Below are 14,981 nucleotides of genomic sequence, written 5' to 3'. Positions count from 1 at the left end.
TATCGCATTCCCAACCCCCCTCCCCCAAGTCCCTCCTCCTTACCTTTTATCTTAGCCTGCTTGGCACACCCTCCTCATTCCTGAAGAAGGGCTTATGCCCGAAACATCGATTCACCTGCTCCTTGGATGCTGCCTGACCTGCTGCGCTTTTCCAGCAGCACGTTTTTCAGCTCTGATCTCCAGCATCTGCAGTCCTCACTTTCTCCTATTACCCTTGGAAAACCACTTTGACGTAACTAGATAATATAGTATCTACCTGGCTTTTGTAACTATGAAAATTCACTTAACTAGCTTTTTGGAATGTTGAGGGCCTCATTGAATGGATTAAAGGGAAATTGTATCTTCCAATGAACTGGAAAGAATATTCATTGTCCTGAAATTAAAGATTGCTAATGAACCATATCAGATTGACACCTGGGAACATTCATGGTCTGAGAATGTGATTTATTTTTGGCTGAAAAATAATTATGCTTCTGTACATTGAGAGCTGTGAATTTACAAGCTGTGCATTGAGGAGCTAGCCCAATTTCCTCATGGCCCTTAACGTATGACCATACAAGAATAGGACTGTAAACAGTAGCATTTCTGATTGGTATGTTCACCAAGCCAGAGCTCAGCCCCAAACCCTTGCCTTCTCTAATTTCTTCACCATCTTTCCTCATATACCATCAGAGGCCTTTTAACCTGGAGAGGGAGGAATGTGTCCAGGAGAGAGGCAACCTTGAAGAGAAGGGAGTGATGAAGAGGAACCAGTAACCAAGAAGAGGAGTGGGAGGTGGGTGGTGCAGGGATCAGAGAAGTGTAACTTGGAGAGGTGGGAGACAATCAGGAGGAGTGCAGGCAGTGTTCAGCATCAGTCTGTGTAATTTTAATGTGGAGTCGAGGTGGAAACCCACTATATCTTCTGCTTCATATTCACCTCAGAAATCTTTTTTAAACTTGCCCCATCGTTGGTCCTCTGCAGATGATGGAAAGGAACCACATTTACTTGAACACAGTTCTCTTAAAACTAGCTGTTTCCAAGACAGTGCATTTTTACAAGCATGTTGACTATTTGGATGTCCAAACTGACCAGCAACTGTTTCAGATCAAGGCGCTATCTACCACTTGCCTTTACCAATACGGCTGACAGAATACTTTATGTGCACAATGAGTGTGCTCTTGTTACCTGCCATATTGAATGCTTTGGTCCCATTTATGCCTGAAAGTAAGGTTCATATATTTCTATTTTCACGTATTTATTGACATTGCAATTAAATAGCTAACAAAAGAATTCTGTTTGAATCCATAAAGTTTTAACTTAAGACTTGGGTTTCTACAGTGTTAACAAATAATAGATTTCTCAGTTTTCTCTTGACTATGAATATAAATCGTGTTTTTTATGGATAATCAATGGTAAACACTTCAAAGCGATACATAAAATTTCTCATTTCCTCATAAATTATTTCTTTGAAAGCACAGTAATGGACAAGTAATGATTGCTGTTGTACTAAATGCACGATTTGAGTCCGGTGATGTGTGCAGCTGCAGTTTCAGAGAGATTTAGTTCACCCAGAGTTCAGGGCCCAAAAACATCTCCAATTTATTGAGATCTGTGGGGGTGAGATTTTAATTTATAAACAATTTATTTTTTCTATTCACTCATGAGGTGTGGGCATTGATAGCTAGGCCAGCACTTATTCCCCATCCCTGCTCACCCTTCAGAAGGTGGTGGTGAGCTGCCTACTTGACCTGCCGCAGTCCACGTGCTGTAGGTCAACCCACATTGCCACGAGGGGGGGAATTCCAAGATTTTGACTCAGTGATAGGGAAATAATAGCAATATATTTGCAAGTTAGGTTGGTGAGTGGCTTGGAGGGGACTTACAGGTGGTGGTGTTCTCATGTATCTGCTGCCCTTTTCCTTCTAGATCGAAGTCATCGTGGGTTTGGAATGTTTGGCAAATACCGACAAGGCATCTTTCAGATGGTACACACTGCTGCTACTGAGCGTCAGTGGTGGAGGCAGTGGATGCTTATGGATGTGGTGCTAATCAAGCAGGCTGCTTTGACAAGCTTCCTGAGTGTTGTTGGAGCTGCACCCATCCAGGCAAATGGGGGGTGTTTCATCACATTCCTGACTTGTGTCCTTGTAGATGATGAACAGGCTTTGGAGAGTCGAGAAGTGCATTACCCACCATAGTATTCCTAACATCTAACCTGCTGTTGTAGCCACTGTGTTTATATGGTGAGTCCAGTTAAGTTTCTGGTTAATGGTAACCCCAAGGATGTTGCTAATGGGGGGTGGGGGGTCAGTGATGACAACACCATATAATGTCAAGGGGCAGTGATTAGATTGTCTCTTATTGGAAATGATCATTACCTAGCAGTTGTGTGGCATGAATGTTACTTGCCACTTGTCAGCCCAAGCCTGGATATTGTCCAGATCTTGCTGCAATTGGTTATGGACTGCTTCAGTATCTGAGGAGTCATGGATGGTGCTGAACATTGTGCAGTCATAAGCAGATGACCCCACTTCTGAACTAATGATGGAGAGAAGATCATTGATGAAGCAGCTGAAGATAATTGGGCTTGATTAGCCTGACGAACAGGCTGACCTGGCTGGGATGACTGATCTCCAACAACTGCAGCCATCACCCTACATGACACAGATGACTCCAGTCAGTGGAAAGTATTCCCCAATTCCCGTTGACACCAGTTTTGCTCAGGCTTCTGTTGCCACATTTGGCCAAATGCAGCCTTGGTGTCAGGAACAGTCACTTACACCTCACTTCTGGAATTCAGTTCATTTGTCAATGTTTGAACCAAGGCTAGAAAGAGGTCAGGAACTGAGTGGCCCTGGCAGAACCCAAACTGGACTGGGGAAGGATTCTACCTTTGTTGTGGTTGAAGGGGTGGAGTTCTAGGGCGGAGGTGAGGGAAGTGGAGGAGATGCACTGGAGGGCATTGTTGATCACATGGGAGGGGAAATTGCGGTCCTTGAAATAGGAAGCCATCTGGGATGTGCTTGAGTGGAATTGCTCCTCCTACGAGCAGATACAGCGGAGGAATTGGGAGTAAGCAGGTTATTGCTGAGCAGTTATTGCTGAGCAGGTACTGCTTGATAGAACTGTTGATGACACCTTCCATCACTTTACTGATGATCGAGAGTGGACTGATGGGACAGTAATTAGCTGGGCTGGATTTGTCCTGCTATTTGCGTACAGGACGTACCTGCACAATTTTCCACATTGTCAAGTAGATGTCACTAATTTAGCTGTACTGGAAGCGTTTGGCTAGGGGAGTTGCAATTTCTGGAGCAGAACTCTTAGTGTTATTTCCAGAATGTTGTCATTGCCCATAGTCTCTGCAGTATCCAGTGCCTCCAACTATTTCTTGATATCATGAGGAGTGAGTCAAATTGTTGAAGGCTGGCATCAGTGATGATAGGGAATCACTGGAGGAGCTCATTCATTTACACAATTAAAATCACGCATCTTGTTTGAGACTTATCTTTGATGAGACAAGTATGGAGGTGGAGCAGTAATAAAAATGTGAAATGTGGCTAGGAATCCTACCTCTGTTTCTATGCTTCACTGTTTTCCTGAGGACAAAAGAGGGAGTGGAGTAGACCTTTGCTATTCATTAACAAGTACATTTTCTCATTCTTGGTGAGACAGACAGACCTAAAGAGCGAGGAGAAAGCAAGGATTGTGGATGCTGGAGAATTGGAGTCAAAAGGTGTGATGCTGGAAAACCAAATGATCAGGCAGCATCCGAGGAGTATAAGCCTTTCATCAGGAATGTAGGGGCGTGAATGGGGCTGAGAGATAAATAGGAGGGGGGTAGCTGGGGAGGCGATAGGTAGATGCAGGTAGGGTGATAATGATAGGGCGAGTGGAGAGTGGAACGGTTAGCTGGGAAGGAAAATGGACAGGTAGGACAGTTCAAGAGGGCAATGCCGAGTTAGAAGGTTGGATCTGGGATGAGGTCGGAGAGGGAGGGGAGATGAGGAAATTGGTGAAATCGATGTTGATGCCCTGTGGTTTGAGGGTCCCAGGGCGGAAGATGAGGTGTTCATCCTCCAGGCATTGGGTGGCTTCAATTTGGTGATGGAGGAGGCCCAGGACTCATATGTCCTTGACAGAGGGGGAGGGGGAGTTGAAGTGGTCAGCCACAGGGCAGTGGGGTTGTTTGGTATGTTTGTCCCAGAGATGTTCTCTGAAATGTTCCGTGAGTTGGCGTCCTGTCTCTCCAATGTAGAGGAGACCACATCGAGAGCAACGGACACAGTAGATGAGGTATTTGGATGGGCAGGAAAATCTCTGCTGGATGTGGAAGGATCCTTTGAGACCTTGGATGGAGGTGAAGGGTGAAGGTGTGGGCCCAGGTTTTGCATCACTTGCGGTGGTAAGGGAAGATGCCGGGAGTGGATGGTGGGGGGGTGGACCTAACAAGGGAGTTGCGGAGGGAATGTCTTTGCGGAATGCTAACAGGGATGGGCAATATATCTCTGGTGGGCCTGATTATAGGTGGCGGAAATGGTTAAAGGATAATGCGCTGTATCTGGAAATTCGTGGGGTGGAAGGTGAAGACTGGGGGATTCTATCTTTGTTGCGGTTGGAGTGGTGGAGCTCAAGGGCAGAGGTCGGGGAAGTGGAGGAGATGCGCTGGAAACCTTGTTGATCACATGGGAGGGGTAATTGCGGTCTTTCAAATAGGAGGCCTTCTGGGATGTGCTCGAGTGGAATTGCTCCTCCTGGGAGCAGATACGGTGGAGGTAGAGGAATTGGGAGCAAGGGATAGCATTTCTTCAGGAGAGGGAATGGGAGGAGTCGGTGAGTTTGAAGTAATGTCCATGATCAGTTGGTCACTGAAAATGGAGACAGAGAGGTCCAGAAGAGTGGGTGATGTCTGAGATAGTTCAGGTGAACTTGAGGTCAGGGTGGAAGGTGTTCATGAAGTTGATAAACTGTTGAACCTCCTCGTGGAAGCACAGGGTGGCACCAATGAAGTCATCAATGTAACGGAGGAAAAGGTGGGAAATGGTGGCGGTGTAACCACAGAAGATGAACTGTTCCATGTACCCGACGAAGAGGCAGGCATGGCTTGGGCCCATGCGGGTGTCCAACACTACCCCTTTGGTCTGAAGGAAGTGGGAGGATTTGAAGGAGGCGTTGTTGTGGGTGAGGACGAGTTCTGCCAATCAAATGTGTGTGTCGGTGTGGGGGTATTGATTAGGTCGGCGGGAGAGGAAGAAATGGAGGGCTTCGAGGCCTTCACCATGGTGGATGGACGGGTACAGTGATTGGATGTCCATGGTGAAGATGAGATATTGGAGGTCAGGGAACCAAAAGTCATGGAGGAGGTGGAGGGCATGGGTGGTGTCCCTAATATATGTGGTGAGTTCCTGGACCAAGGAGGACAGGATGGTGTCAAGGTATGAGGTGATAAGTTCAGTGGAACAGGAGCAGGCGGAGACGATGGGTCGACTGGGGCAGTCAGGTTTGTGAATTTTGGCTGAGAGGTAGAACCAGGCGGTTTGGGGTTCCAGGACTATGAGGCTGGAGACTTGAGGAGCTGTCTGGAATTAGACAAGCTCAGTGGAAGTGGGGACAGTGCTGGCTGCCTTCTATAAGCTAAGTAAGCGCACACATCTCTCAGTGGAGCTGAAAGGGTTATTGATGGCAGACAGAGGAACTATAAATTACCATTACTGATGCAGTTGACAACTAAAACCAGAAGTACAGGTTCCAGATATAATTTGTTTTGAGCTCCCCAATTGATTTAGAAAGTGAATTTACACAAGTTCATTTAAAGCAGGACTTCCAGCCAGCTTAGCCAATGATGGCTAATCCTTACAAATCAGAAAACTCCCCTGTTTGAATTTGGAACTGTGCTTCATGAGCTGATCTCCGCCAAGTCTACATTGGGGAAAACTATCCTTGATGCATCTAGATGCCAAAGTTCCCCTCCCCTTTACAATTAAGACTCATGAACTTTTGATGGAAGTCTCTCCACACAGATGTCTGAAGACAGACTTGAGCTAAGATATTTTGATACTAATAGTCACTTGGGTGGAGTAGCATCTCAGGAAGGCATGGAATCGCGGCTACTTATGGTATGGAGGTAGGCCATTCAGCCCCCATTGTTTGTGTACTGAAAAGGAAAATGAGAACTTTTGGAAGAAGCCAAATGAATCCAATTTCACATACATTTGTGCAGGAGAAATGTTTTCTCCCCAACCCCCATTTCCCTACTATAATCACTATCATATGATCAAATTCTGAAATCTTATGTCAAGTAAATATTAAGATTTGAAAGCAGCATGGCATTTTAAAGTATATTGTATGGACCTTGTTATACTGATTTTAACTAATTTTTAAACTTGAAGACTGCAAATCAATTCCAATCAACAAAAATAAAGGTGCCATCAGTTTTGAATGTATAGCACTGCATTGTGTTAACATGAGGATCGCATCGAAGTGAACTCAAGATGCCTTTACTCAGTAGGCATGATTTCACTTTTCTTTAACTTCGTTCACCCCAGCACCTCCACATCACGGGTTACAAATCAGTGCCATCTCTGAGCTGCAACTCACTGTTTTGTGATAGATCCTGTGTGTGATCTCACTTGTTACTATATTGTTTTGGTTGGTTTCGAGGTTTTGTCAAGACCTCTTTGAGGTTTTACATTTACTTAGTACCAAAATTGCTGAATTACAAAGGATTTTCTGTTTATTTTTCTCTCGTGATAACTGAGCTTATGACTCTTTCAGGTAATCTCAAATATTTAGAACGTGTACTTGATACAGCAGTTGTCCTGAGAGAGCCCTTCCTTGCTACTGTTTTCTAAACTGCAGTTACAAACTTACACTGTATCAGTGTGACATTGGTTTTTGGAAGGCTTTTGAGCAGGTTCATGCTGGTTAAGCTGCTGAAGTCCAATTCTGTTTTATATAATTTGTTCCTTCTGGAGCCAACTTCACTAAGGAGGATGAGGAAAAGGAAAATTTAGCCTCCCTTGCTGAAATAGATTTAACCTAAATGCTACCGGGGAAAGATTATTCTTCCGAATGAAAACAAAATGCTGCGGTTGCTGGAAACCTGCAGTAATCTGAAATCTTAACGTGTGAACTCTGTTTCTCTCTCCACAGGTGCTGCCAGACCTCCTGTTTTTATGAAGTATTCCTTCCAGCATTGCCTGAATTTGAGCTATCTTGGTATGTAACGATTGTTGTGTTTGATTCCTAGAGCTACCACTGTGACTTCAAGAGCAGCTTTAGCGCAGTTGCATGCTGTTGGCTTCCCTGAGATCCTAGATGATAACAATGAGCTGGCAACAGTGATTGACCCTGACGAACTTTCAAACTTTAATCTGCAGAAGGAAAAAGCAGACCGTCTTCAAAGCAATGAGATAATTCTTCAATTTCTAGCCTTCAGCAGGTAACACAAGGAGCAGTGTGAAGTCTAGATTCTTCAGTAACTGTTATCTTAAATAGCTGACGTGTGTTGACTTATTAAAATCTTACAGCTGTCAGGCATGAGGTCAGGCACATTGTTCACAATTTCTGCAAAACCTTTAGGGGCAAGCGTTACTTCACGAGGTCAAAGGGAAAGTTTGACAGTGACGGGAAGACAGTTTTTCTTTCCTAATATGTCCTTCAGGTTTGATACAAATTATGAGTAACAAATGCGAAATCTAATTCATGCAGGCCACTGTTAGATAGAATTACATAGAATGTATGACAGAGAAACTGATCATTTGGCCTGACTGGTCTGTTTGCTGCTCGTTATCTTTCTTTTGATCGAACCCAATCACACAATGTTTTATTCCTTTCTCCTTCATGTCCTTTTGGCATGGTAGCACAGTGGTTAGCATTGCTGCCTCACAGTGCCAAGGACCCAGGTTCGATTCTACCCTTGGTGACTGTCTGTGTAAGGTTTGCACATTTTCCCTGTGTCTGCGTGGGTTTCCTCCGGAAGTAGGGTTAGAGCTGATAAATTTTAAGAGTTCACAAGATAAATCCGATATACAACAGGCAGTGAAGTATGAATCAACCTTTTGAAGCCTCTAAAATGGGGTTGACTGAATGGGCAAGTTACACATGTGAATTCTGTTATGAAGCATTTCCATTAATGTCCTGTTGTGGTATCTGGTATTTGGAGCATTTTTTGAAATTTATTTACTGTGACTTGCACTGATTGTGTTGCATTGACTGACCAACACGGAGCACTGCATTTTTGGATGGCTAACTTTAAATCAACACCTTGTGTCCCCCGCTCAGATGGATGTAAAAGATATTGCAGCATTATTTGAAGAAGTGTAGTGCGGCCTTCCAGAGTCCTGGACAAATTTTATCTCTCTCTCAGCATCTGAAGCATTGATTATTGATTGCTAGATTATTTGTGAGAGCTTGCTGTGCACAAATTGGTTGATGTGTGTCCTAGAAATGTCAGTGTTTACATTTCAAAATTAATTAATTGGCTGTAGAATGCTTTGGGATGTCTTGGAGCTGTTATTTTTGTGATGTAAACCTGAAAATCCATTTGTTTCTGAATTTCCAATTCTCTCTCTAATTTCCATCAAAGTACTTGTGTGTTTCAGAAGCACAAAGGCTATTGATGCATCTGCATGCAGTCTACAGGTTTTACAGTATATGGTGCTTCACTTGCCAGTGTATTGAATTATAGGGCTGTCGTTCCAAGTCAGGTGGAGAATACGGTATATGTCAGATTATTCTCAAGAGGTAGATGAGCCATTTTTTGTTTGATTTGCAGCTGCCCACTAACAGTATCCCATGCTGCTCACTAATGATGCTGTGATAAGAGTTTCGAGTGGCCAAACATTTTACCGGCAGCTGAACACTGCATGATAACCCTTCGCAACGTTTTGAGGAAGACATGAGGAGCTGCTGAATGTTTCATGGTTCAGTTGACTTTTTTAAGACCTCACCAAAAATCCTCTACAAGTGGCCCTGCTTTTTTGTTGAAATGAAGCATGTTATTTTGTAGTGATTTAGAATTACTGTTCGAAATTCAGGATATCGGCAAGTGCATTTTAATAACTTTCAGCAAAGCCAGAAATGTTGCCATTTAGACTTAGTAAAATATTTCGTGCCTGAGAACATAATAAATGGGTGACATGGTGGCTCAGTGGTTAGCACTGCTGCCTCACAGCACCAGGGTTCCAGGTTCAATTCCAGCCTCTGACGACTGTCTGTGTGGAGTTTGCACGTTCTCCCCATATCTGCGTGGATTTCCTGTGGGTGCTCCGGTTTCCTCCCACAGTCCAAAGATGTGCAGGTCAGGTGAATTAGCCATGCTATATGTTAGGTGCATTAGTCAGAGGGAAATGGGTCTGGGTGGGTTCCTCTTCAGAGGGTCAGTATGGACTGGTTGGGCCGAAGGGCCTGTTTCCACACAGGGTATCTATCTAAAGTTGGTTGGTGATCACCGGAGCTGGGGAAGGTCTTGTAGCAGCAGATGCCAAACTTGAGCTGGATATGCACAGTCAGTGGCTGTTTCGCACAGGTCAAACACAAATTTACTAGTTTAGATGGTTGTTGTGGTTCTGTTCGCCGAGCTGGGAATTTGTGTTGCAGACGTTTCGTCCCCTGTCCAGGTGACATACTCAGTGCTTGGGAGCCTCCTGTGAAGCGCTTCTGTGATCTTTCCTCCGGCATTTATAGTGGTTTGAATCTGCCGCTTCCGGTTGTCAGTTCCAGCTGTCCGTTGCAGTGGTCGGTATATTGGGTCCAGATCGATGTGCTTATTGATTGAATCTGTGGATGACCACTGCAACGGACAGCTGGAACTGACAAGCGGAAGCGGCAGATTCTAACCACTACAAATGCCGGAGGAAACACCACAGAAGCGCTTCACAGGAGGCTCCCAAGCACTGAGGATGTCACCTAGACAGGGGACGAAACGTCTGCAACACAAATTCCCAGCTCGGCGAACAGAACCACAACAATGAGCACCCGAGCTACAAATCTTCTCACAGACCTTGAGTTTAGATGGTTACATAGCTGTCTATGCTGTTTAAAGCAGAGAATTAATGCTGATCAGTTCCTGTCTGGTGGGGATTCTAGAATGAGTAGGCTTTATTTAAAATGAAGGGAGCTCCCATTTAGCACAGAACTTGAAAGGAGTTACTTGCCTCACTGTGGCTGGTGTTTGAAATTCCCTTCCCAGACATGAGTGCAGGCTAGAATAAAATATATTGCTTACAAATTTTTGATCAGCCAGGGAGTTGAGGGTTATAGGGACCAGTATAGGGTTATAGGGACCAGTATAGGGTTATAGGGACCAGTATAGGGTTATAGGGACCAGTAGGAAAGTGAAGCGACAGTAACAATCTGATCAGCCATGACCTTATTGAATTTAGTTCACAGATGCATTTTGGGAAGGAAATCTGCCAACCTTACCTAGTTTGGCCCATGTGAGAGTCCAGACCTTTAGCAATGTACTTGACTCTTATTGTTCGCTTGGCCTACCAAACCACTCAGTTCGAGTCGAATCCAGTCATCGAGTCAATCAAACCCTTCGGTCTAACTTGTCCACGCTGACCAGATATCCTAAATTAATCTAGTCCTATTTGCTAGCATTTGGCTCATATCCCTCTCAACCCTTCCTATCCATATACCCGTCCAGATGCTTTTTTAAATGTTGTAATTGTTCCAGCCTCCACTATCATCTTCGGCAGCTCATTCCATACATGCACCATCCTCTGCATGGAAAGTTGCTCCTTTAGTTCCCTTTTAATTTTTTCTCTTCTCGCCTTAAAATCTATGCTGTCTAGTTTTGGACTCCCCTACCTTGGGGAAAAGACTTTGGTTATTCAGCCTATCCATGCCCCTCATGATTTTATAAACCTTTTTTATGTCACTCCTCAACTTCTGACCCTCCAGGGAAAATAACCCCAGCCTATTCAGCCTCTGCTCAAACCCTCCAATCTTGGTAATATCCTTGTAAGTCTTTTCTGAACCCTTTCAAATTTCACAACATTTTTCCTAAAGCATGGAGACCAGAATTGAACACAGTATTCCAAAAGTGGCCTGACTTAATATCCTGTACAGCCACAATATGACCTCCCAACTCCTATACTGAATGCATTGACCAATAAAGGCAAGTGTACTAAACGCCTTATTCACCACACCGCCAAGATATCTTTGTTCAGTAAATACTCCTCAGGACCTTATCATTAAGTGTATAACTCCTGCCCTGATTTACCTTTCCAAAATGCAGCATCTCACATTTATCCAAATTAAATACCATCTGGAACTCCTCGGCCCATTGTCCCATCTGATTTAGGTCCGGTGAGTGATGGGTGATAAATGCTGGCACAGTCAGTGATGCTTGCATTCCTTGAATGAGTAAAAATTAAAACAGCTCAGAGGGGGCTGCTTCTAATATTTCTTAAATTCTTAGATTTGAGCATAGCGTATTTGGAACTTATCATTACAGAACTTTGGAGAAAGCAAATTAAAGTAGCACAGAGTGAATAATTGTGGGATTCGCCTTGTGACATTTCAATTTAATATTCTTACAGGAACAAGTGACACAAATGGCTCAATTTGGACTGTCTCTACAAAGTTAAATCTATGATGTATGAAGGAAACTGGAAATTGAGAGAAGTAGAAGGTCAATTTAAATCTTTAGCGTGCTGTCTGGTAGGATTTGTGAACATAGCTGCAGGGGTGTGTTATCATTGCTGATAAGCTCCACTATTGCATTGCTCAGCGTAACTGACCTTAAGAAAGGCCAGAGAGACAGAGTGGAAGATGATGCTCGGCATGAATGATTTTGAACATTAAATAAGGTAGAGCTGTACCAGTATGTTGAGTTGTCAATTCACCACCAGGATTATTGACAGATGGAGAGGGATTACTGTGCTTGCTATGTGCAGCAACGTCAGAAATATGCTGATGGATATTTCCTTTGTTCTGTATTTATCATAAAAGCCCTGGCACAAAGGAAGATGGTTGTGGTTATTAGAAGTGAATTATCTCAACCTCAAAACATCCGTGCAGGAGTTTTCAGGGTAGTGAACTAGGCCCATCATAAGGTCAGAACTGGAATGTTCACTTATCTTTGCACAATGTTCAGCACCATTCACAATTCCTCAGATACTGAAGCAGTCTGTGATTCCATTTAGGAATATTAGATTAGATTAGATTAGATTGGATTACTTACAGTGTGGAAACAGGCCCTTCGGCCCAACAAGTCCACACCGCCCCGCTGAAGCGCAACCCATCCATACCCCTACATTTACCCCTTACCTAACACTACGGGCAATTTAGCATGGCGAAATCACCTGACCTGCACATCTTTGGACTGTGGGAGAAAACCGGAGCACCCGGAGGAAACCCACGCAGACACGGGGAGAACGTGCAAACTCCACACAGTCAGTCGCCTAAGGCGGGAATTGAACCCGGGTCTCTGGCGCTGTGAGGCAGCAGTGCTAACCACTGTGCCACCGTGCCGAATATCTGGATAATATTCAGGCTTTGACTGATAACACCTAAGTATCAGGCAATGTCCATTTCCAACAGGACGAATCTAACCATCTTCTCTTGACATTACCACCACTGAATTCTCCACGATCAATATGGTGGTGTTTACCACTGAAACTCACCTCCTAACTCCCTAAAGCCTGTCCGCCATCTACAATGTACAAGTTGGGAGTACTCCCCACTAGCCTGGATGGATGCAACTCCATCAATACCTAGGAAGCTTGACACCAACCAGCAAATAGCAGTCTGCTTGAGTGGAACTACATTCGCAATCTTAAGAAAGAGTCAGTCCTTCTACCTTCAGTGCACACTGTACCATCTATAAGACGCATCGCAGCAACTCCTCAAGTCTTCTTTAATAGCACCTTCCAATCCATTTCATCTACTATCTTGAAGAACAAAGGCAACAAACACATGGGAACAACATCAGCTCTGAACTTCTCTCTGAGTTACACGCCATACTGATTTGAAGATAATTCTGAATCCCTTCTCTGCTGCTGGACGATGTGGGAAGATAAGGGGATAGGCAGAATATGTATTCCACCATATTCTATTGAAGTTTCATTTTTAAATCTGCTGTGAAAAAATAATAGGAAACTTTCAAACAGAGGTGTTGATTAATGAGGCATGTTCAGCACTGTCACAGTCAGCGAATTCACTGTGCTGTCGGGTTGTATTTAATGGTGGTGATGTGTGACTCAGACATGTAACTGGACTGTGACTCAGATGGCTGTGAGATTCCAGGCCACCAATGATCAGGAATTACAGGGTAGGGAATGATGGAAGAGAACATGACTCCCCTTTCTGATGCCGGATCCTTTGATTAGGCATTGATGACTTTGAATAACCCACTGCATGGGTTTACTTGCGATTTTCCCAGCATGGAGTCTTCCCCACTTTGAATTGGGTTATTGCGAGCAGTCATTGGATTGGCCCTTTAATTGGTTGTTACATGGTCATGTAAGGCCTTGACTGGTGGAAGGGAAGGAAGGGGTCATTCAATCATGGGTTTAATTTGGATGGAGGTTGGGGTCCCCCTGGGCAGCACGGTGACACAGTGGTTAGCACTGCTGCCTCACAGCACCAGAGACCCGGGTTCAATTCCTGCCTCTCTGTGTGGAGTTTGCACATTTTCCCCGTGTCTGCGTGGGTTTCCTCCGGGTGCTCTGGTTTCCTCCCACAATCCAAAAATGTGCAGGTCAGGTGAATTGGCCATGCTAAATTGCCCATAGTGTTAGGTGAAGGGGTAAATATAAGGGAATGGGTCTGGGTGAGTTGCGCTCCGGCAGGTCGGTGTGGACTTGTTGGGCCAAAGGGCCTGTTTCCACACTGTAAGTTATCTAATCTAATCTAATCTCCCACCCACCAATTAAATACTCCTCTGCTACCAAACCTGACACTGAAGAGTGCAGTGCATTCTAGCCATAGGCAATGAGGACAATGGTCAATTTTTAGAGACACCTTTGTTTTCTTTAATTAAAGTGCTCAAAACTGGAAGTGGAGACTTTTTTCCCAATAAATTACATATATGGTATTGAGCCTAGATGTCTTCTCAGAGGCATAGATCCAAAGCTCAAATGACTTCTTTCATTGAGACACTAAATCCCCAACCCTGAGTTCTAATTCTAAAATATCAGGACACACAACAGAGGCAGTACGCCAGAAGATTATCTCTAAAGATGTAGCATTCCCTTAATATTTTATGAATCTACAGTTAGGAATGAAAACTGTCTCACCACTACGACGACTTGGTCAGATGCAATTTGTGTCAATAATTAACAACGCTCCCTGCGTTAAATTGACAATAATATATTCTCCTACAAAGATCTGCTTGCTTGTAATTCAGCAGTATTAAGTGAACAAATTGATCTAATAACTCAGCCCAGTAATCAACATCGAAAGCCCAAACACTTAAACGAGTCGTAAATCATCTTAAACATCAGTTTCTACATTTAAATTTTTTTCTATGCTTTATTGAACAGTATGAAAGAGATTTGTTTAAAAAAATAAGTTTAGTTATCTTGCTACTAATGAAATCTTAGACTGCAATAATCTAGCAATAAATGTATGTCAGGTTTCACTCTGCATGAAGAACTGATATACCGGCCTTAGTTCAGTGTTAGTATTTTCATCTCTGAAGTGAATTAAATTCAGCGTGCAGACTCAGCTAGTTCTCCAGTGCTCACTGAGGGTCTGCTCAACTTTCCTGAGCCAACATTAATGCTAATGTCAGTGATGTTCAAAGTTCCTTGGCACTTTGTAGCGAAGAGCTGGAGAATTTTCTCAGTGCCCTGGGAAACATTCCATCCTACACCACCAAAAGCTGAATCGTTGGTCGTTAGTTTGTATTTGTTTGCGGCATTTTGCTGTGTACAAAAGATTTTCTCTTGTGTTTCGCTATTTGTAAGTCACTGCGTTTCAAAAGCATAATCTTTATTGTAGAGTGTTTTGGGATATCCTGAATACATTAAAAGAGTGATATAAA

At 43.8% G+C, this 14,981-nt stretch overlaps 1 protein-coding gene across 1 annotated transcript in view; it reads left to right on the top strand.

Moving 5' to 3' along the window:
- nphp4 (nephronophthisis 4) overlaps nt 1-14,981 on the top strand; it is a 431,885-nt gene that overhangs the window by 316,484 nt on the left and 100,420 nt on the right. The window contains exon 15 of the mRNA XM_043675534.1: nt 7,233-7,424. Coding sequence (XP_043531469.1) covers nt 7,233-7,424 — 192 coding nt within the window. The remainder of the gene's footprint in view (nt 1-7,232; nt 7,425-14,981) is intronic.

The sequence above is a fragment of the Chiloscyllium plagiosum genome, chromosome 34 (genome assembly GCF_004010195.1).
Source record: "Chiloscyllium plagiosum isolate BGI_BamShark_2017 chromosome 34, ASM401019v2, whole genome shotgun sequence".
Lineage (NCBI taxonomy): Eukaryota > Metazoa > Chordata > Chondrichthyes > Orectolobiformes > Hemiscylliidae > Chiloscyllium > Chiloscyllium plagiosum.
This window is presented reverse-complemented; position numbering and strand designations above follow the sequence as displayed.